At 40.7% G+C, this 23,878-nt stretch overlaps 1 protein-coding gene across 4 annotated transcripts in view; it reads left to right on the forward strand.

Moving 5' to 3' along the window:
• The first annotated feature begins 4,966 nt into the window (after positions 1 to 4,966).
• The window catches only part of CA10 (carbonic anhydrase 10 (inactive)), a 389,056-nt gene continuing 370,144 nt past the window's right edge, over positions 4,967 to 23,878 (forward strand). The window contains exons 1-3 of one of the 4 annotated variants that reach the window (XM_087956234.1): positions 4,967 to 4,983; positions 5,504 to 5,629; positions 6,570 to 7,076. In XM_087956234.1, the coding sequence (XP_087812360.1) occupies positions 7,016 to 7,076 (61 nt within the window). In that variant the 5' untranslated portion in view covers positions 4,967 to 4,983; positions 5,504 to 5,629; positions 6,570 to 7,015. Of the gene's footprint in view, positions 4,984 to 5,200; positions 5,630 to 6,320; positions 6,419 to 6,569; positions 7,077 to 23,878 lie in introns of those variants that run through there. The other 3 variants (XM_087956235.1, XM_026681334.2, XM_087956236.1) reach the window with 3 other exon arrangements.

Here is a 23,878-nt window from a genome sequence, read left to right on the forward strand (position 1 = left end):
AATAATGAATCAGATCCAAGCACCAGAGATGTAAGTGTAGATTCACACGTCTGAATAAATCCACAAAGATTTGAGAATGTATATGGATCAAGAAAATGCAGAAAGGCTTACACTCAAAAGTGATTTTTTTCAGGAGGCAACTGGACTTTCTTGTTTTGTCTTTGAGGGTATTTTCTTCTCATCCAAGAAGCTTCTTCAGCTCTGACAGGATCATGGGGAATGGAAGGATTTATGTTCCTTGCAGACAGCTGGTCATTTGTATCCTTTTCAACATGGGTCTTGAAACACTTGGAGGTTTATCTGTGTCCTCAGGGTCACCTAAGTAGTGCTCCTGGTTTCTGTTGTCTGCAATTTTTTTCCTCTGGAAATCCATTCCTACTCCCACACCATTCAAAGGGTGTTCATCCCAAATGGTGTACAGTATAATGCTCCTGGTTCCAGACTACAGGAACCAGGAGTACTACTCAGGTGACCCTGAGGACATAGATACATCTCCAAGTGCTTCAGTGACTCTCGAAAAGGATACAAATAACCAGCTGTCTGCAAGGAACATAAATCCTTCCTTTCCCCATGATCCTGTCAGAGCTGAAGAAGGCTTGTATGAGAAGCAAAATGTCCTCAAAGAGAAAACAAGAAAATCCAGTTGCCTCCTGAAAAAAAGCACCTTTGGGACAACCATGACCTGGATGACTGAGAATCTCTACAGACAGATAGGCTTACAGTGAAAACAAGTCACAGAAATAGAGTAGAAGGACAAGAGATCTGTCAGGGACCATGAAAGGGAGGAAAAGAGACTTTGTCTTCATCACCCTCACCCCATTTCTGAGTTCTTTCAACTCCCAGAGACCTGGATCATGGATGAAGCTGTCTCCTTCCTTCTTTCCCTGCTTAGTCCCTGCCAGAAAAGATGTTCTCCATCATTTCCAGACTACAAGAACCTCTGCATGAAATAATGTACATCAGATAAATTCATATTCTATTTATTCAGCAAGGTCTATTTCAATAATGTGTTGGCTTGGGCTGGTAGTCAATTGTTTATTTATTTACTAGCCAATGGGGCCTGTAGTATGTGTAGGTTACCCTTTCCTATTTTTATAAATAATCATATACTTGTACCTGTTGAAATAGACAGAAGCATTTATTTCTATTGTGTAAGTCTGAGATTATTTATTTTGCTTATCACGTTTCCTCAAATGATAAAAAGAATTGCATGCATCCTCATCAGATCAAACTAATGATTCCACTGGGATTCCACTGGGCAAGAAATGAATATGCAACTTGTTTTCCATAATTTAATAATCAACATATCTCAAAGGGGTTCTCACATTTGGTGGCATTGCAATCGTCATGGGTTTGCATGGACAAAGAACACTGTCAAAATGTATTCCTGCTTTGTTTGCATAAACCTGCAGATGGCTTACACAAGCAAAATGCAAAACAAAACCCCAGATAGGTTTTGACAGTACTTCCATTTTGCTTGGGCAAAGATTTTTTTAAAAAATTATTTTCCACCTAAGTTCTTGTGACTGCTTTTCTCGCCCCCCCCCCAAAAAACCCCTAGGCTTTTATCCCCCATTGAAAATCCCTGATATAAATGAAAGAGAATTTAACCAGGTTACAGAAGGGGGGGAGGGGAGCATAGCTTAGAATAACAAAAAAGAGATTTTTTAAAAAAGATAACCAGATCCATTATTTCTTAAGAACACCAAGTTCAGGACTTGTTTCAAGTGGTCTCAACTCAATTCTTGGAACACAGGCAAGATAACTTGTATTATTTTTTAATAACAGTGCTTACTCAACCGTACTGACAATCTGAGATTTGCTTTCACATAGCTCAATCCTCTTGTGTGTTTATTTATTTCTAGCAAAAAGATCTCTGCTTACTGGGTTTGCATTGCAACAAATTTGTGTTTATATGAGTACAACAAATCTTTGTGTATGAACACACATGCAAGAGGGCCCCTAAAGACAGATCAAGTTTCCTGATGTTAGTGCCAGAGGGCACATCTTATCTCATCCATACATTCATTCTCATTCCAAGGAGATATGACTAAAATACAAGTTGATCTAGGTTCATCTAGGATCCATACAATAATTAAAGTGAAACAACAATTTGTTAGAAATTAATAGCAACTTATTACTGAATAAGCTACTAAAAACTCCATTCATTTCTTTCTGAGTAGCCATTATACTGGTAGAACAAAAAACATCTGTAAATCAAATTACTCTAACCAACATTATAAACAAATAAACCAAACTATAAAATATTCCATTTATTCATCAAGGTCTATTTCAATAAAAGGTAGGCTGGGAATGGTAGTCAATAATCTATTTATTTTGTAGCATAATTTCTCTGGTACAATTTGAGACGATGTGGAGTAGGGGTGGGGACAGAACAGCTTTTCCAGATGAACTGGAATTAAATGCTTTGTGATGTCTGCTGGCTAGGCATTATTTGGTTGGATAGAGCATTTCTCCATTCTTGGAAAAGTATCAGTGGTTAAGGTCTTTCAACTTCAAATTCAGATGTGCAGTAGCAATAGCACTTCGACTTATATACTGCTTCATAGTGCTTTTACAGCCCCTTCTAAGCAGTTTACAGAGTCAGCCTATTGCCCCCAACAATCTGGGTCCTCATTTTACCCAACTTGGAAGGATGGAAGGCTGAGTCGACCCTGAGCCTGGTGGGATTTGAACTGCCAAATTGCAGGCAACTGGCAGTCAGCAGAACTAGCCTGCAGTACTGCATTCTAACCACCGCACCACCGTGGCTCTTAGTGGGCTTTTTGGAGGATGGTGACCTATTATCAACCGTAGCAAAATAAGACCATGTGCCTTTCTATACTACTGAGTTGATGTCTTTGAGTCCATGGGAAAAAAAATACCTGCATGATATTTATTTCCACCAGGCCAATCACGTCTCTTCTGTCTCTTTTCCCAGTCATTGCTAATCATCTAACTTCTCTCCAATACAAGAAGTGGCAAAAACAGATTCCCCACATTTTAATGCTGTACTTGGGTGGCATTGGAATATGGGGGAAATACTTATTAATTGCGTAATGTAGCAAAAGAAAACTTAATGCAATCTCACTCATGACTTGGGGATGAGATGAAGGCAAGGTCATGGGAACAGGACAGAAAAATGCCTGGTTATTTTGTGCTATGGTTAGATATAAATGAAGAAAGTCTGTGTGACTGGAGCAAAGGATATTCTGAAGGACTAATGATAGTAACTGAGCCTTATGCAAGCAGACACCCAAATGCTGAGCGATTGCTAATATAGCATGCTGAGCATAAGCTGCATGCCATCAGCCACGCTGCTGTCCATGGTGCTGAAGTAACAACTCAGCACTGGGTTCCTCACCTTCCTCTACAGCAGATGGTGGGATTTAATAATTCACTAGGGAAATGCATGCTGCTTCAATGTTGCTTTTGATTGGGTATGGCTAGTCTACAACCCTATCTATTGCCCCACCACCACAGGTTGGTTGTATAACCCCTTTGTGGCCTCAGAAATCTTCAATCTGCTGCTCCAGTTAATCAGAATAGAGAAGACCGGTGTACACATTTAGTGAAACAGCAAAAGAGATGTGTAATGTAATCATGAATTTGAAAGGTCTGTGTGCTCAGATATTGAAAATGGATGCAGATCCCTAATCCAGATCCCAGTTACCATTATTCCCCATGACTTTTAATGTGCAGGGGTGTAATATGATTTACGGATTTGAGAAAAACCTGACACTTTCATGAAATGTGTGCCTTGGATTCCTGCTCCTTGTACTAAATCAAAATCTTGAAGTGCCTAACCTGAGAGTTTTACAATGTATGTATGTGTGTGTGTGTATATAGATAGATAGATAGATAGATAGATAGATAGATAGATAGATAGATAGATAGATAGATAGATAGATAGATAGATAGATGAAATTTGATTTTGCATATGTATATCTTTTAATTAACGGATATTTTCGCCACACCCCAAATGGGCAATTGATTTGTTGCTGCAACCATAGAGACGGCAGAAATGAAGATTAATTTATAATGGAGTCCAATGAAAATCCCGTGAAATCATTGGGAAAAAAAATAACGAAATCTGCATCCACCCCCGCACATCGCTTCTCCAGTTTGGTAAACGGCAGGGCAAGAAAAGAGGTTTTAGAAACCTCACCGGGAAACTATTTTCGAAAGGGAAAGAACCAGCGTACCGCTTTAACCCCTTGTTTGGAATGCAGAAAACCGCCAAAGTTTTGGATGTATCTATCCAATTCAAAATATTTCGGACATTTTCGTAAATTCCTCCCTCCCATTCAGTAAAACAACCTGCCAATTCTGTTTGCTAGGAAGGAAGACACCTCGCCTGGGAAATCTGCCCATTCGCTCTTTTTAAGCTGGCCTGGGGATGGGGGGGGACGTCAAAATGTAGCTCTTCCAACTCAATTTGACTCAAGCAAATGTATCTATCCCACCCTTCATTCAAGACATGCGGCTCTCTTCTGAGACGTCTTGCCACCCTCCGCATACTTGCTTGGGAGTAAATCCTGCCGAACAAAGTGGGTCTTAGTTCTGAGTAAGCATACATCAACGGCGGTGCTCAAAATGCGCAAAAGCTTGGAATACTAGGAGGGCCAAATTCCGCTTTAATAAGTCTCTCCCCCCACCCCGTCCCCGATACTTTGGACCATTTCAGCCCCAGGCGAGCAGCCCTCATCCTCGACGCTGCCACTCCACTTGTAGTTGGCGTTCTTCTCGACGCTGGAACGCCCAAGCCACCAAAGCCCGCCAGGCACCCGGCAAGGAAGCCTGAAATCCCCGTGCAGGGCAAACGCGGACCTTTCTGTCCTGAACTGACTCCTGCCAAGCATGCCGAGGAGGGCAAGCCCTGCGCACGTGGGAATCTGTTTCTTGGTTTGCGCCACTAGTCTCCTTCGCTCGGACTCACACCCGCCCATTTCCTCCCGCCCCCATTTCCCCCGCCAAGTAACGGTACGCTTTTCCTAGTTCTGGCGCAACTTTTGGGGAATGCTAATGATATTTTTTCTTTTGAAGAAAGAAAGAAACGAGGGCCAATCAATACATCGATACAGAGAAAAGAAAGTTCGCAGCGGGGCAGGAAAGCGTCCGGGCGCCCGGCGTCATTTACAGCTAAGAGCCTTGCAGGGGGCGAGCCAGTAGGCATGCCCAGACTGTACGGCTCTTCGGCGGCAGAGGCCAGATTCCAACTTGGGCTGCAGCTCCGGTTGCCTACTGGCCGCCGAACGCGCCGCCTCCCGTCGCGGTACGCTCGCTCGCTCGCCGGCCTGCGCGCTTTGCTGCCTCGCCGCCTTTTGCCCCGCCGGACTGAGCGTGGCGCTGACGGAACGTGGTGGGGTGGCTCAGGCGTCCCGGAGCCCGGTCCGACTGGCTTCCCTTAAACGGGGTTGTGGAGGGGGGGGGAGCGCTTGGCGAAGAGGCAGGCGGCTCGATCCTAAGGAAGATCTGGCTTCAAAGCCCGCTTTTTCCCCAGGGCTGAGTCCGAGCCGAGCAGCCTGACCTCGCGGGACTGCGGGAAGATCGACCCTCGGGGAGAGCCCATCTCCCTGCCGGAGGAGGCGGAAGAGGAACGGGCGACAGGAGCGTCGGGAAGGAAAACGTGAGTATGGAAACCGTTTCCTTGCGGGCAGCTCAAGTAGCATCTAAGCCGGGAGAGCCTTGCGCGAGGCTCCTCCAACGTTTGGCCCCTTTTCTCGCCGTTGCAGTCTAGCCGGAAGGAGGTTTACCTGGGAGCAGGTCCCCCCACTACCCCGCTTAAAGAACGGGTCTTGTTTAAAATGGACCTGTTTAGAACCTCGCGCTTTGCTTCTTTCTTTCTGGCCCTAGATGGAAGACATAATAACTACTTCGTTAGTTAGCCCGGCATAGCGCAAAGTATCTGTTTGGAGTTATTATTATTTTGCATGAGAATATTCGGAAGGAAAGCTTGGCATGTTTTCCTGGAGGCAGAAATAACCCTAGGGGGGAAAACGGTCTTGAGGCAAGAGCCCCGGTGTAAGTAGTGTACTTTAGCTGGTGGAAGAGACGTGCGAGCTCTGCGCGTGTGTTTCCCCCACGGTGTAAATATATTCGTTCCCATCTCTTCCAAAGCCACCCGATCTAATTTTGAAAAGATTGGGAAGAAACGAAGGAGTGGGGGGAGCGTGGTGAAAAGAGAGAGAGAGAGAGAGAGAGAGAAAGAGAGAGGAGACGCTTGGCACGCTCTTTATTTATTTATTTTAATTTATTTGCTTCCACCGTGAGTTCTCCCCGTTAGCTTGGAAAGCAGCGGAAAGAGGGAGGGAAGAGCGAGCGACCCGCGCGGTAGGCGAGGGAAGAACGACCCCTGCAGTTGCATTGCGGAAAAATCTCCTTTCCGTTGCTGGGAATTAGCGGGGAGCTTAAGCTGGTTGGGGTTGTTTTTTTTTTATTATTATTATTTTTGGGGGGGCAGGAGACCCGGGTTTGGGTACGTCGTCCTCTCCTCTCTAGGTGTAGGTGAAACGCGGTGCAAGAAACCTGACGCCCGATGTCTTAATCTCTTTCTGATTGTTTTATAGCGAGCTTGGAGAGGGGAAAAAACCAAAAAGGAACGTCGGGACGGCGCGGCTGGCGGGGGCGATGCCTCGCTGAGGTGTGCAGAGTTTGGGGAAAAACTTGGCGATCGGGTCCCCGAGAATCGAGACTTTCCGGAGCTGGGAATTGCCGGTCCCTTGGTTTTTTTTGTCTATGTCTTGTTGGGAGACCTGGTGGATATTTCTTGCTTTCCTGAAGGAAGAAGCAGCTGGTATTGGCGGTTGCCTCCTTAGTCTTTGGCGGACGGCAAAGGAAGAAAAGGGATCTGGCTTGAGCTGCACAGCGACGAGAGAGCCTGGACATGTGTCAGCACATCTGGGGAATAGAGGCTACGAGTCCAAAAGGAGATTTTCTGGGATTGTTCAAACTGCAATATTGATCTTTGCTGTGTTTTTTCACCGAGGGATGCACTTGGCATGAGAATCGGAGGATGGAAATTGTTTGGGAGGTGCTTTTTCTTCTGCAAGCCAATTTCATTGTCTGCATTTCAGGTACGCCAGCAGAAAAAAAAAACAAAAAACAGAGCAAACTGGAGGAGGAGAAATGCTTGCCTTGCTTGCCTTCTCTGGTTTGCCTCTCTTCCTTTTTCCTATTTAGCTATGAAGGGCAAAAAGTGGATGTGTTGAAAAAGGGTACGGTGGCGGTTTAATTCCCAAAGAGTGTGTGAATGGCTTCAAGCCATTCAGGTTGCCTCCCCCCCCCCCCATTCCCGGGTTGTTTGGAAAACTGTGTGATGCAGCTGTCTGTCCCATACTGTTTGAGATCAATGAAATGTTTCCCACCTACCCCTCTTCAAACTACGGGGTTCTATTTTATTGGGAGGGTGTCCTAGGGACAGCAAAGGAATGCTGTGTTTCCTTAAAGTTGTCCAACTTCGAGTTCATTTCATTTTGTTAAAAAAAAAAAAAAGATTTCAGAGCTTGCCAAAGCTGTGATTTAGAAACTGGAGGCGTTGTACCTCTAACCCCACACCCATGAACGTTTTACTCCAGAGATCTCCCCTCCTGCTTGCCTTCCTTGGATGTTCTGATCTGGTGCTCCTTGCTTTCTGGTATTTCCCCCTCCTCATTTGGCTGAGGGCAGGTGATTCCACTTGTCAAAAGGGATCCTTGTCCAATTAACAGAGCAGGTCTAGCTTTGGCATCAGGCATTAAGGATAACAGCAATTTATTTTCAGGCGGGAGGGGAGCTCACTCTTCTAGTTCAAAAGCCTTGGCCGCTTCGTTAATTTGTCACATCGCTCTTGCTGGAATAATTACGTTGCAGTCAGAGAGCAAGAGAGAGATGCAGCTGATACCTTTGGAGTTTGCCCCCCCCCCCCAAAAAAAATCCTGGTTGCTACTTCCTTTCCTTGTCAGCAGGCATTTTAAAACAGATGACCAGCAGGTGAGAGATGCAAACAACCCTGGCCATAGGGATCAAAAGGGAAAAATGGGGGGGGGGGGGGAGAAATAGGGAGGATATCTGTGCTAACCCACCCAAAACCTAGGACCTCTTCTTGCCCCCCCCACCAAGCCCCCCACCCTGAGGTTCTTGACTGAAGCTGACGGTCCTTTCCTCACTGCACTGGCAGCATTAACATTTAATTGCAGCCCTGCCATCCATTTTGGAGCAAGGCATCCTCTGTGCTCTGACAGCCTTTCAGCTTCCATCACTTGGGCTCTTTCCTTATCTGAACAGAAGTGCTTGTCTTGTTCTGCCCCATGGGCTCCACTGCTCCTTTGAGTGATGTCATCCGAGGCAATCTCTTTTAACACATCTCCCTTGCCTCAGGGAGCGCCACTCCTGCAGGGTTGCCTGTTTATTGGTCTGGGGTTCTTGTGTCAGAGCCTCAGTGTCCTTCTTTAACTCTTGTCTTGGAAGGACATCTCATCACCATAAGCCACCTCTGGAAACTGCCTTCCGGGCTCCCACATTTGCTCAAGAGCAATTTCATTTCTTGGGCACAGGTTTCTGCAATAGGTGAGAGAGACAGAAGACAGGTCTCTGATGCCCGTGGCAGATCTCAAATAGCAGCCCTCACCTGTTTTCCTATCCCTCTTACCTATCTTCATTTAACCCGATTCTCCACTGCTGACTTATGGCATTTCCTAGTGTTTAATGCTTGTCCTTGTTAGTGTAGTTGTGGCACAGGAATGGTTGGATGACTCCAAACAATGTCAGAAGTCACAATAGGGGATCCCATATTTAAAAAGATTCAGAAGGCTCTCTCCTTTGCATCTTTCTCACAGCCTCATCTTTTCCTACTCTGTTTCTTCCGTGGTAATCCAGAAAACCTTCTCCAGTGTATTCCACTGCTGTTACTGTCAGTGGTAGCGATACTGATACTGCAGCTAGCGTTCCCTGGAACTCCACTGCTATCTGCTAGGGTAGGAACTGGGCTGCAGGAAGCAATAAAACTGTTTCTCCAAGCCACCTCAGGGTGTGCTGGGCTTGCCTGCCAGTTTTTCAGCTTCTGGCTGGGATTTATTTGCCTTTTGCCAGTTGAAGTGCCACCTCCCACTCCCTGGACTGAGTAAGCTTGAAATCTCAGGTTTTTGCAGAGCCCCGTTTACGTAGCAGCTCCACCCCAAACACTGTCCACTGCAGATGGGAATTCTGGGATGCCTGGTGAGCGCTGCTTGTAGTTTGAGGTCACATGTACCCATGAGCTCCACCTGGAGGGCTGGCATCAGAGCTTATGCCATGCTGGTGATTTTTCAAGCCAAGGTTCAGCTGGCTAGCCTGGCTCTTTAAAGAGCCAGGTGGGAATGAGCAGATCCCATATGTGAAGAGCTGCAAAGGAAGAGAAGCTGAAAATGGATGGGTTCTTGTTGTTTTCAGGAGCCAACAGCACAGAGAGATAGGATATCTCTCTAGGAATGTGTTATCTTTTCCAAGATGTGAAAACATTAGTTGATACTGTTCTAGGGGGAAAAAAAAGAATATAGTGAATTTCAGTCTGTTCCTCTTCCTTTGCCAAATGGCTTTAAATGTTTGGGTGCTCGATTCCAGCCAGTTTAGCTCCAAATCAGCATCCTTTCCTTTTTACATATCTTGTGTTACTAAATTTTACTTCTAAGGAAATTAATAAAACACTTTTTTTCCCTAACAGAAGATTCTGAATTGACCATAGCTTGTGAAGTCTACTTTATTCTGTTTAACCCCCCCCCCCTTTTTTAAAAAAAATTGATATAAAACTTGCATTTTCTATGCAGTCTGGGGCACAATTCGGGAATCGGCGAAGTATTCAAGCATCTAAGTAGGATTCTTAGGGTCTTCAATACTCACAAGTTAATCAAATCATTTATTTCAAAATCCAGGGGCGGGCGGGGGTGGAGATAAATTTAGCAGGAGGATTTGAGAATAATAGTCTCAACTAAGAATGAGGAAACCATCACTCACGTTTTTAAATGGTGAAATAAATTGAAGCCAAAGTGATATTTTTGTTGTTTCTTCTCTTTGAAGAAACAAAACAAACGATGCTACTACTAACTGCCTTTTGTTTCTCTCTGTGTGGATCTGATTCAATAATAGTGGAAGACTTTATGTTCTTTATCTCAGTAGGTGTACAGATTGATTAACAAACAAGGAGAAGGAGCAGATGAAGCCCTGTTGCAGTTAACAGATGAATAGAGTACAGCAGTCTAGATTTCCTACTGTTTCATTTCTTGTGTGGTGTTAATATCTATAGCAAGAATACGTTTTAAGAGAGCCTAAGAATAGGTCTGAATAATCTGGTTGCAATAATAGCTTTCATTTCAAGAAGGCTTTTATCTTGGACAATGCAATTTTCATTCCATAAAGTGTATCAAATACACCATTGCCAGTTGTTATTTAAACTCTTTGTGCCTTGTTTCAGGTTTCAGTTTTGACAAACTGTTGTGGAAATTTTAGATACACAAGTAACTATAGCCAAATCACCTGAACCCAGGAGATTTGTGAAATGTGTCCTATTTACAGGACCAAAGTAATTGCAATATTATTATTTGGCATTCTCTGTCTATTTAGCATGGCTTATTGCTTCCTTTAAATGCTTAGTTATGCTGCAGATAAATTGTTTTGAAGGATAAATAAACTCTGTGTGTGTGTGTGTGTGAGAGAGAGAGAGAGAGAGAGAGAGAGAGAGAGAGAGAGAGAGATGCTTGTATTGTCCTGGAAGCTTGTCAAGGTGTGTGTGTGTGTGCGTGAGAGAGAGAGAGAGAGAGAGAGAGAGAGAGAGAGAGAGAGATGCTTGTATTGTCCTCGAAGCTTGTCAAGATTAATTTAGCTTACAAGCCAATTTATGATTTTTAGCTATTTGAATTCTAGATAGTGTTTTTTTTTAAATTTCAAGTCATAAAAAGTAGTAATTTTGCATCACTTTGGGACTAAATGATAATAAGAATAGAATAATGAAAATTGGGAAGATGAGGCTGGGATGATGACTTGTGTGCTTTGAACCCTGGGAAATCAATTGAGAAGACTAAGGAAGCTATAGGATAACATTGTAAAATGAATGTATTGCCTAGGAAACTGAAAAAAATGAAATGAAATGAAATGATCAGACTCCCATCTAGTTACTGATCTTTGAGTACTTCAGATAATTGTGATAGTGGGAAAAGGGGTATGGAGTATGCTACGTTGTTCCTTGGCCCAGATCCTTCTTCCATGTAATGCCATAATAACACATTAATTAGTAGCAACATTCCCAACTTCCTTTCACATAATGGCTGACACATTTGCACAGGAATTTGTTTCATACCAGCCTTAAGTAATGTTTTCATAGTGTTAAAAAATCAGGTGATTGGGTGCAATGGAAAACATTAACACCTCTTCTTAAATACTTACAATAGCTAGCATGAATATGCCAGGACTTGAGTCATTTTTTGAGTGTTTGTATTGTTTCATTTTTTGGGGAAAACATATTGTGAAATAACAGTTCCTGATTCATGTATGTCACATCATTTGCTTTTGTAATGGAGGTGTAAGCTAATCAAGTGTAATGAAATTCTATGAAAATTGATGGGTTTAAAAGAGGATTAACAAGCCCTTGAAAAGTTAACTTCTTCTGGGTAATCTCTATCACTTCTTAATATTTGTGATATCATCTGAATTACTTTGCTTCAGAGACAGGATGTTAATAGGCTCACATTTTTCTGGCATTTTACATCTTCTTGAGCAAATATCTCTATATAAGGTTTTTTTTTTAAAGTCCTTATTAGTAAACTAAATGAACACCAAGTCTGAGTAGAGCTGTATCCCCAAGGTTATTGTAAATAAAGGAGAAAAAGAATACTTGGTTATAAATGGAACACAATTTCTCTTGAGTTATCACAGTGGAGTTACTCATTGGTGACATTTAGGTAGTAAACCTTTTGTGAGGTCCTTGGTTGTTTTCTTGAAAATAGTAAGCCATTTCTAACAGTCTGGTATCCCAGTTTCAAAAATCAACTTGTGCTTCTTGACTAATTTATAATAATTAATACTCAACTTTATTCCACCATGAAGTACCAGGTAGTATAGGATTAGAAGCTTGGTTTGAACATGGCTTGCTTACAGATTTAACAGATTTAACAGATAATCAGAGTTGGAAGGGACCTTGTAGGTCATCTAGTCCAACCCCCCGCCCAAGTGGGAGACCCTACACCATTTCTGGTAAATGGCAGTCCAATCTCTTCTTGAAAGTCTCAAGTGATGGCGCTCCCACAACTTCCGAGAGCAAGCTGTTCCATTGGTTGATTGTTCTCACTGTCAGAAAGTTTCTCCTTATTTCCAGGTTAAATCTCTCCTTGTTCAGTTTCCATCCATTATTCCTTGTCTGGCCTACAGGCACTTTAGAAAATAGCTTGATCCCTTCCTCTCTATGGCAGCGCCTCAAATATTGGAAGACCGCTATCATGTTTCCCCTGGTCCTTCTCTTTACTAACAAGACAAGCCCAGTTCCTGCAACTGTTCGTTGTTTGTTTTAGCCTCCAGTCCCCTAATCATCCTGGTTGCTCTTCTCTGCACTTTTTCTAAAGCCGCAACATCTTTTTTATAATGTGGTGAATGAAACTGGATGCAGTACTCTAGGTGTGGTTTTACTAAGGCTTTATAGAGCGGTATTAGTACTTCCCTTCATCTTGATTGTATCCCTCTGTTAATACAATTTAGGATTGCATTAGCTTTTTTGGCTGCTGCTGCGCACTGCTGGCTCATATTTAGCTGGTTGTCCACTAAGACTCCAAGATCCCTCTCACAGTTACTGCTATTGAGCCTGGTTTCACCCAGTCTATAGGTGTACTTTTGGTTTTTCTTGCCTAAGTGTAGGACTTTACTTTTCTCTACATTGAATTTCATTTTGTTAGATATGGCCCAGTGTTCTAGTCTGTCAAGATGCATCTGGATCTTGAGCCTATCTTCTTGAGTGTTAGCTATTCCTGCCAGCTTAGTATCATCTGCAAATTTGGTAAGTTCCCCTTCTATTCCCTCATCTAAGTCGTTAATGAAGATATTGAAGAGTACTGGGCCTAAAGCGGAACCTTGTGGCACCCCACTGCTTACTTCCCTCCATGTAGACTTAGACCCATTAAGGACTACTTGTTGAGTACGGTTTGCCAGCCAGTTGCAAGTCCATTTAGTGGTGGTGCTATCTATTCCACTTTTTCTAGCTTACTAAGAAGTAGGTTGTGGTCTACTTTGTCAAATGCCTTGCTGAAATCTAAATATATTATGTCCACAGTATTTTGCTGGTCTACTAATTTAGTCACTGTGTTGAAGAATGAAATAAGATTGGTTTGGCATGAACTGTTTTTAACAAACCCGTGCTGACTGCTCGTTATTACTTTACTTGTTTATAGAAGTTGGCAGATCTGTTTTTTTTATTATCTTTTCCAGTATCTTCCCAGGTATTGATGTTAGGCTGATTGATCTATAGTTTCCTGGGTCTGTTTTTTTTTTTCCTCCTTTTTTGAAGATGGGAACCACATCAGCTCTTTTCCAGTCCTCTAGTAGTTCCCTGGTGCCCCAGGATTTTTCAAAGATATGGTGCAGTGGTTCTGAGATGACCTCTGCCAGCTCCTTTAAAACTCTGGGATGTAAGCCATCAGGCCCCGGTTATTTGTGTTCATCAAGATCAGACAGGTGTTCTCTTACTATTTTTTTTTTGCTTATTTTAACTTTTATTTCTGGTCTGTTTTTACTGTTTTTGGTGGGTTGAGCTATAGTTTCTTTTTGCGTGAAGATGGATGCAAAGAATGAGTTAAGCAGTTCTGCTTTCTCTCTGTTACCCATTACTTCCTTGCCATCCTCTCTCTTTAGTGGACTGACTGTTTCCTTGATTTTTTTCTTGTTATTTATATGTTGGAAGAAACTTTTTTTATTATCTTTGACTTTTGTTGCAAGTCTTTGTTCGTTCTGAGCCTTTGCTATCCTGACTTCGTCTTTGCAGATTCTGGCTATCTGCTGATATTCTGCCTTAGTTGCATGTCCCTCTTTCCATTTTTTGTACTTGTCCTTTTTTTCTTTCATCGATTTCAGTGGTGGTTTAATGTAATATTTTTATGAGCTTATCTCCTCCGTCTTCACATCTGAGCTCTACCATTATGTGTTCTTCGTTCCAGTTCAAAATATCTTGTCATCCATTGTTAGGGATGCCATGACCAGATTAGTGTAAAGGGTCGCAGCCTAGATTTTGTTCATTGCTTGACTTTGACTTGATCAGAACTGTGTTGTCATTAAACACTTCGTTCCATTCATATACTTGAGATTCTTTTTCTCCAAAGCGAGGATATCCAGTGATGTCTGGCTATCCAAAGAGATCAATAGCTGGCCTATTTATTTATTTAAAATATTTATATGTCTGCCCATCTTAAACAACTCTTGATGGTTCACCACAACAATAAAAATCAAAAACTGTAAAAACAACCATAAAACAATACAATGATCAAATAAAACCCAATCCCTGCATCTTAATCATCCCCTTAGGATACCCTGCAATAAGGTGCAAGTACCTCCATTCCATTCCATTCCATTTTTCCTCCTCCTCCTCCTCCTCCTCCTCCTCCTCCTCCTCCTCCTCCTCCTCCTCCTCCTCCTCCTCCTCCTCCTCCTCCTCCTTGTCTCCCCTTCCCTCCCTAAAAATTTAGTTTTGATGTCATTCTGAAAGGCTAAAAGGGGGGGGGGAGGTTTTCCATCAGGTAGAGGTGTGTGTGTGTGTGTGTATGAGTGAATGAACTAATCCATTGAAAGCTTCATATTTTTAGCTTTGGGAAATACTGTGTGTCACAAAAGAATAGCTTAATTATACTGTGCAAACAGTACATCATAATTACAGTATTGTAATTATTTTTATCAGACAAACCTAAGGCAAAAGGCTATCTCAGCTGGTGTCTTGTAGGCAGATAAAATCTGATGCTTGTAACTATTTCTGAGCTTTGTTTTAATAACATGGCTTGATAAAGTATAATTCTAATATTGAAGATAAAATTGTTTTAACAGTGTATCTTATCTGAACTACAGAAAAAGATGCTGTTTTCTTGGTAATAGACTTCCCTTATTTAACTATGAAGGAAAGGCGTGTTTGTTTTGGTAAAATGAAATAGATTAGTTTAACTCTAGATATTCCACAATGGTAAACAAATTTATTTATTAAATTTCTATGCCATCCATCTCCCCTACAAAGTGACTCTGGGTGGCTTTAATTGTTTAATAAATAACAAATAAAATTAGGAATTCAAAATGATTGTATTCCCATTGGTCTGCCTGGTGTGTATCATAAAGATATTTGCATTGTTTTCTTGCTTGTCATGCCTAGCACAGAATAACTGGTACTGACAATTCTAAGGAATGAATTTTCACTTTCAGCATAAAGATATCAATTGGGAAGAAGGTGCTTTCCTAAAGGACATATGCATAGGGACTCTCTGGTATTCACCCAGAAAATGTTACACTCTGTCTGTCTGTCTGCCTGCCTGCCTCTCATCTTTTCCTTGAACATTCCTACATAAGCAATGGGATTCTAGGTGTGCTGCACAGAGTCTTTTCGGGCATTTTGTCATATATCCAAGTCAGATGAAAAAAATCTGGAATCAGTGCAAGCTGAAAAGTTCTGCATGAATGAAATCCATCATCCAGATAGGCGTGTAGGACGATGACTTTTTGTATCAAGTACTGAAAAGCTTATCATATCCTATGTTTTATTTGCTTTATTGTTGCCTTTGTTCTGTGCATATTCACTCATTGTCAAATCCCTGGTGCTCCCTTCTCATTCTTCATTGCCCACAATCTAAGAGGTCAGCAGTGGCAAGCAGAAAATATCATTGTATGCCTAGAGGGTACAAATCGAGGGCTTTTAAGGCAGTGTCTTAAGTGAAATCTAATGCATTTTCATAAAACGTGCAATCAAATGTGGAATCCTGACCAGGGTTCTTTCTTAGGCACATTTCTGTGGGAAAGGTAAAAATATCTTTGGGGAGCATGAAAGAGTCATTATGCTTAAAGTGAGAGTGCTTCTCGCCATGGCAATTCCTGCCCTTACCTGTGCTCTTGTGGTACAGCACTTATTCAGTATTAATTGGACTAGTTGCCAATTACACAACCTTGAATCCAGTACTTCAAAGTGCAAGTACTGGCCTAAAAAGCTCTTCTAACTTGGAATATTGGTTGCATTCCCGCGGCTTAAGTTAAGTGTCAATAGGCCCCACTTCTGGTTGATAGCACTAGAGATTAGCACAGTTCCATTCATGAAATTTCCTCCAGAAGCAAAATAAGTTGAATAAAATTACCTCCACTCTTTTTTTCTTTTTTCTTTTGCTTTTTCATAGGCTTTGAAGATCCATTTATTTCAAATTGTTTTACATTAAAAAAAAAATCAAGGTAGTTTTGCATTATTAATGGCAATTTTATTGCTCGTGCAATTTGTAAATGGTTTGATTAATTTTATGGATTGCTTGGTGGAGCACTGAAATATTTCTATTATCTTAAATTATGGTGCTTTATGGCATTTTATCTTTATATTTTATGCAAGTCACCTTGGGACTTTTTGCTTTCTTGAAATATGGATTAAAATACCTGTCTTGCTTTTTTAAAGCCACTGTTCGGTATCCAGAATGGAGAAACATACAAAAGTGCACCATATATCCACCCGAGGGAAGGGGATATTATCTCCAAATTTTTGAAACAACAATATTCTGTAACACATATAATACATTGTGATGGCTATAGAAGAGGAGGAAAGTAATACATTGTGATGCCAAAGAATACCTTGTGATGCCAAAGAAATCTGCCCATTTTATTGTAGAAATTTATTCTAGTTGTATTTTAAATTAGCAATAGTTGGTTTATTTAATGTGTAGAAATAGGTTAGCATTGTGAGAATCTCTTGATATGATAATGGGTAGAAGAGATTGCCAGCAATTGGTAATGATCCAAGAACAAGGCACATGTTTATCATTTAGAAACATAAAATAGTTTGGTCTTAGAAGTTCAGAGAGCAAGTAACACTCTTCCAATCCATATTGAATAGAGCTTGCACTGTTTGAAAAATGGTTGCCAATTTCTGTTGAAGTGTTATTGAAACTGTGTTACCTTACATGTATTGGTGGAATAAATGAATAAACTACATTTCATTGCACATGTTATCTCTTTCTATCTATCTATCTATCTATCTATCTATCTATCTATCTATCTATCTATCTATCTATCTATCTATACATACATACATACATACATACATACATACACACATACACACACATGAAAATCAGAATAATAGTGTTGCAGTGGAATTAAGGAAACTCTTATTCAAACATGTAAACACTTGTAAAGATAGTGAGACAAGCCCTGGGTCAGATAATACACAGGATGATTTTGAAGATGGGAGGGAATACTATGTCTCCCTGAGCAAATTATGTTTAAAGTGTTTCACAGGTGCATTTGTGTTAACTGGTGAGTGATAGTTTTGAATGATCACTGAGAATAGAATACAGAATAACAAGAGTTGGAAGGGACCTTGGAGGTCTTCTAATCCAACCCACTGATTAGGCAGGTAACCCTACACCACTTCAGACAAATGGTTATCCAACCTCTTCTTAAAAACTTCAAGTGTTGGAGCATCCACAGCTTCTGGAGACAAGTTGTTCCACTGATTAATTGTCCACCCATTGCTGCTTGTCCCACTGTCAGGTATTTTGGAGAATAGCTTGACTCCCTCTTCTTTGTGGCAGCTGCTGAGATATTGGAAGACTGCTATCATGTCATCCCTAGTCCTTCTTTTCATCAGACTAGACATACCCAGTTCCAGCAACTGTTCTGCATATGTTTTAGCCTCCAGTCCCCTAATCATCTTTGTTGCTCTTCTCTGCACTCTTTCTAGAGTCTCAACATCCTTTTTACATCGTGGCGTCCAAAACTGGATGCAGTATTCCAAGTGTGGCCTTACCAAGGCATTATAAAATGGTATTAACACTTCACGTGATTTTAGGGTTGCTGACCCTACCTAAACCATCCTGGAAAAATAGCTGTTCTTAAAAACCTCCAGGGTTGGAGCATCCACAACCTTTGGAAACAAGTTCCCCCGATTAATAGTTCTAACTATCAGAAAATTTATTCTAGTTTGGATCTTTCCTTGGTAAATTTCCATTTGTTATTTCTTGTCCTGCCCTCAAGTGCTTTGGAGAACAGGTTGAGCCTTCCCCTTCTCTGTAACAGCCCCTCAAATATTGGAATGCTGCCATCATATCACCACTAGTCCTTTTCATTAAACTAGACATACCCAGTTTGTACAACCATTCATCATATATTTTAGCCTCCAGCCTCCTAATCATCTTTGTTGCCCCTCCCTGCACTGTTTCTAGAATCTCAGTATCTTTTTTTGTGTCATGGCTGGATGCAGTACTCCAAGTGTGGTCATACCAAAGCAGTATAAAGTAGTACTAACATTTCACCTGATCTTGATACTATCCCTCTGTTGTTGCAGCCCAGGTCTTTGTTAGCTTTTTGACACTAAATCATACTCCTGGCTCATATTTAAATGGTTGTCCCCTCAGAATCCTAGATCCCTCTTATAGTTACTGCTATTGAGCCAGATACCACCTATTATGTATTGTGCATTTGGTGTTTCTTGCCGAAGTATAAAACCTTACCTTTCTCACCACTGGATTGACTTTTGTTAGATAGACCTCATTGTTCCGGTCTGTCAAGATCCTCCTGGTTCTTGAGGCTGTCTTCTAACATGTTGACTATTCCCCTCAGCTTGGTGTTGTCTGTAACTTTGATGACCTCCCATTCTCTCCCCTCATCTCAATCATTTATGAAGATGACAAAGAGATTTAATAAAGGATTAGGCTTTCAGTAAAAATTGAAATAATTCAGATCCTTGTAGGAATGGTTTTGATTTACACTGGTGATAGGTATTATTTATTTACTCTGAACTCATCATTGATAAACTGCAGTCTAGTGGTATTGTTGTATTGGATCAGGGTCTCTGCATAGTAGACATTACAAATTGCCATTTCAAGCTAGGTTTTTTAGTTGATCCTTTGATAAATAGATTGGTGCTATTTTATAAAGCCCTGGTAGATGGGCTCGTGCTGTTTAGTATTTGGAGGGGGAATTGTTAAAATATATCAGTGTTGGAAGCTAGATTTTGAAGTCTAAAAATGATTCTGAAAGAAAAGAAGGCAATGGCAAAACATTTCTGCACTGCTTCCATGAGAACTATATGAGTGGATTCATGAAATCATCAGGACTCAAGCCCAATTCAAGGGAAATTTCACTTTATTAACTTAAATCGTAACAAGTTTCTCTGTATCATAAATACAAATTTATATTTTAGTACCCCTTCCAAAAAGGAATTAGATAAGTTTGTCCAAGTAAAACACCTGTTAAACGTTGATTCAATTTAATTGAATTTAAACTTAATTTCATACACAATGAACACCTCAATTATAGTCAACATGAAGGATTTGCTGGTAGAAAAGAAAAGAAAGAAGGAAGGGAGGAAAGAATTTGAAGTAGCAAAGAAATAGGATCTTCAAAGATGAGATGGAAAAAAAGATCACCGAATTCTTACTGTGAAAGTTAAAACGAAATAAAGGCAATTGTGATCTCTTCAGTTTGAATTATAAATAAGCAGGTTTTATTTTATCACAGTATTTTTTTTCAAGTATGTTGTTTGGTCATGGCATGATTAAAATAGAGAATGCAGAGATTAAAGCTCTCTTGTGAATAATCCACTAAGCTTTTGGTCCCAGCTGTCCTCTTTAAAATGTCATGGTCCAAAGATAGCCAAGATGCACCAGGTAAAATACTATATAATCCATCTGTTTTGCTGACACAATTCATGGAGACATTTCATAGCTACTTTGGACATGATATATAATCATTTAGCTTTAGAAAGCAGTTCAGGCAGGTTATAAAAAAACATGAATAGCTGAACTTACAGATATAAATGGGTATTTTTGGTTTTTTTCTTCAGCAGACCCAGGTAACTAGGAGAGAGTTATGTTTTTGCCATAGGCCATTAAATAGACTTTCAACTGACTCTTGATATCAGCATGACTTTTGGTCTTGAACATTCATTTTGCACTTGAAGTATCTTTCAAATTATTTATTGCATTTACAACCCATTTTATGGAACTCAAAGTAATATGCCTACAAATCTTCTCCCCCCAAATATTTTATCCTCGAAAGAATCCTGTGAGATAAATTTGAGAGATGGTAACTGGTATAATAATAGCAAGTTTATTTCCTTCTTTCCTGAACTAGTTTTTTCCAGCTGTCTTGGACAACAAATCTCACCATCCCCATAAGTACAAATATATTCCTTACGATGGGAGTTGTAGCCTTACATCTGGATGGCATTAGGGCAGAATCACCAATATTTCATGATAGTTTGTAACAAAGCACGGAAATAGCCAACCAATGGAATACATAGAATTGAACTGTACCATAAGTTCAAATGAATATGATCAAGTACCATTGTCTACTCTATAGACCATGCAGTCTATTATTAAATACTAGATAACCCATGTTCATCATTTCAGAGATACAGTGATACCTTCATTAATTGGTTTCCAGGAGGTGCAATGAATACTAAAAATGATGAATACTAAACATATATTTCCCAAAAGAAATGATGTAGTGAGTCACAAGGAAGCTGACACTGACAAGTTCTAGCTTGTATGTTGAATACCATGACAATTTTTGTGTCAAAATGCACCAAGTACCAAATTTGATGAGTTTCAAAGCAGTTGAATACCAAGGTACCACTGTGTTTCCTTATCAAATTTCCTTGATGCCTTCAACAATGACAGAGTTTCTGAAGTACTGCCTTCCTTGGGAAAAAATTAAAAATTCAGAGAGAGATGCAGAGATGTATCTGCCTTAAAGGTAGTCAATGTTGAACTTCCTAGCACAGTCAAACACCGGTAGTTGATCACAGGAAATATTTTGTGCTATTTTATATTACTGTATGTCATAATTTTTATATCATAAAATATTTAATGGAATTTGCCAAATTTCAATTCCATGGGAGACATGGGACCCAGATCTGGATACGTTCTGTAAATTAGCCCATTTTTGGTACCTTGGTTCCAAAGTTGTTGCCCGATGATGCACTATTTCATTCAGTTAAAGGTTACACACCAACAGGAGAGTTTAGTAGTGTATAGATCAAGTAAAGCATCTCTGCTGCTGCAGCAAAACATAGGATTCTGTCCTTTAAATTCCTCCCTTAAATTGAGCAAAAGACATTTTATACAAACTGGAGGCATTAAAGAGTTTGTTGGCAGGAAGAAGCATTTAATACTTTAGTACTGTAGAAGCATTTAATACTTTAGTACCAATAAAAAAAACAAAGAAAGAGAAACAAATGGTGTTTGACTCATTGAATAGTAAAACAGTGGAACCATGTGGGAAAAGGTCAGAGTCTTTATAAATAAACAAAGGCGGCATCAGAGTCCAACACAAGGTTGTGAGAGAATGAAGAGCCAGCCATTGAATATAATACAGGAAGCAGGGCAACAGCTAATGATGACAGATTTACTCAAGAGGAACATTCCCTCGTGGTTATAGATCTGACAGCACAACGGACTGATGTCTGTGTACAGCCATCAGTAAGTGATAATAATGCAATGACTAAAACAATGCAATGTGATATCCACAAAATATTGGAGGACATGATTGAAGAGCCACTAGGGAAAATTGATCAAGTAGCCTAGTATATATAGCCAGAAAGCTCAGATTCTGCTGACACTAGATCGATAACAAGGTGATGGAGACCTACTGTTAGATGGACTGAGAATGGGTTGGATTACTATACCCAAAGTGTGTTCCTTAATGATTCTGCTTCGGCTTGGAAGTATTGATTGGAGTGCCACAGGGTCCTATTCTAGGTCCTGTGCCATTCAACATTTTTATCAATAACTTAGGCAAGAGAATTGAGGGGACGTTTATAAAATCTGCAGATGATATTAAATGAACAGGAGAGAAGTTTCAAAAAGATATATTCAGGCTTAAGCAGTGGGCCAAAAGGAATAGTAGTTAACAGGGAGAATTGTAAAATTCTGTACAGGTAGTCCCTCACTTACAACAAACAGTTCATTTAGTGACCATTTAAAGTTACAGTGATACTGAAAAAAGTGACGGGACTGTTTTTCCACACTTAATGACTGTTGCAGTGTCCCCATGGTTGTATGATCAAAATTCAGACACTCAGCAACAGACTCATATTTATGACTGTTGCAGTGTCCCAGGGTCATGTGATGACTTTTGGTGACCTTCTGACCAGCAAAGTCAATGGGGAAGCCAGATTCACTTAACAACCATGTTGCTAACTTTAACAACAGCAGTGATTCACTTAACAACTGTGGCAAGACAGGTTGTAAAATGAGGCAAAATTCACTTACCAAATGTTCCTCTTAGGAACAGAAATTTTAGCCTCACTTGTGTTCGTAAGTCGAGGGCTAACTGTATCTGGGTAAGAGAATATAAGGCACAAATATATGGTGAGGGAGTCCTAACTTGGCAATAGCACTCTATGAAAAAGATGTCGGTGTCTTTGTCAACCAAAAGTTAAACTGAGCCAGCAGTTTGATGCTGCTGCTGAAAAGGTAAATGCTGCACTAATAAGTGCAGAGAATCAAATGATGTGAAGCCGTGGTTTCACTTTATTCTGGCTTAGTCAGACTCAAGTTGGAGTTCTCTGTCCAATTCTACAGAATACAAGTCAGAGCAAGTTCAGAGGTGAAGGATCTGGAAATCGAGACCTGTAGAGAATGGTAAAAAGATTTGGATTTACAGAAAAGATGACTGAGGAGAATTCTGATGGCAATCTTTGAAGATATGAAGGTTTGTCACACAAAAGGAGTGATCTTTTTATCAATTGTCTAGATCAGGGGGTCTTCAAACTTGACAGCTTTAAGACTTGTGGACTTCAACTCCCAGAATTCCTCCTCCAGTCATGTTAGCTCAGGAGTTCTGGGAGTTGAAGTCCACAAGTCTTAAACTTGCCAAGTTTGAAGACTCTTGGTCTAGAGGGCAGGACTGGAATCAATGGGTTAGACTAAAGGAAAAGATGTTCAGGCTATATATTAGGAGGGACTGCCTGAGTTATATGAGCAATGAGACAACTGCCCAATGACATAGTGAGATCTTTGCTAAATGTCTTCAAACAAAGGCTGGATAGTTATCTAGTGTAATGGTCCCCAACTTTTCTGGCTTTTGTGAACTGGCAGTGGCGGTGGTGGGAGAAGGAGTGGGAGGGGGGATGGTGGCTTATTGCTTATGCATGCCCACACACTTACCTGCCACTTGCATGGCCTGATTCTGAATGGGTCATGGCCCAGGAGTTTGGGACCTCTGATCTAATGGAAATACTATTAAGGATCTTGCACTGAACAGAGGATTAAGTCTCTGGTCACTTCCAACTATAAGTTTCTGTGATTCAACAGGTAGATTATCAGGAGAGGACTGAGTAGATCAAGTTAGAGAGTGAGACACTACAAGAGCTTTATGGCTTTATTACAGGAGAAAAATTCTACAAAGTGAAAGGCTGGGATCCCAAACCTTTCCAGAAATTTTCAGAATCTTCTTATCCTAGAATACCCATCCTACGTGGGGGTAATGGAGTAGAAGTTCCTGTAGCTGCCACCTATCCTCTTAAGGGGTGCCTTCTCTACCCTCAGCCCTAATCTTTGAAAAAGATGTTCTCACACCCTGTGATGCTTTTTTGATTGTTTAAAAACCTCAACACCTTGAAATTATTTCTTTTTTTTTTTTTTTTTTAAAACAAGTTTTATTAAAAGTTTCAACAACAAACAAATCATTACATATTGAATCTTTCCTGTCTTTC

The sequence above is a fragment of the Notechis scutatus genome, chromosome 2, assembly GCF_049901735.1.
Source record: "Notechis scutatus isolate UNSWTSFEM ecotype Mainland chromosome 2, rNotScu1.2, whole genome shotgun sequence".
Taxonomy (NCBI): Eukaryota; Metazoa; Chordata; class Lepidosauria; order Squamata; family Elapidae; genus Notechis; species Notechis scutatus.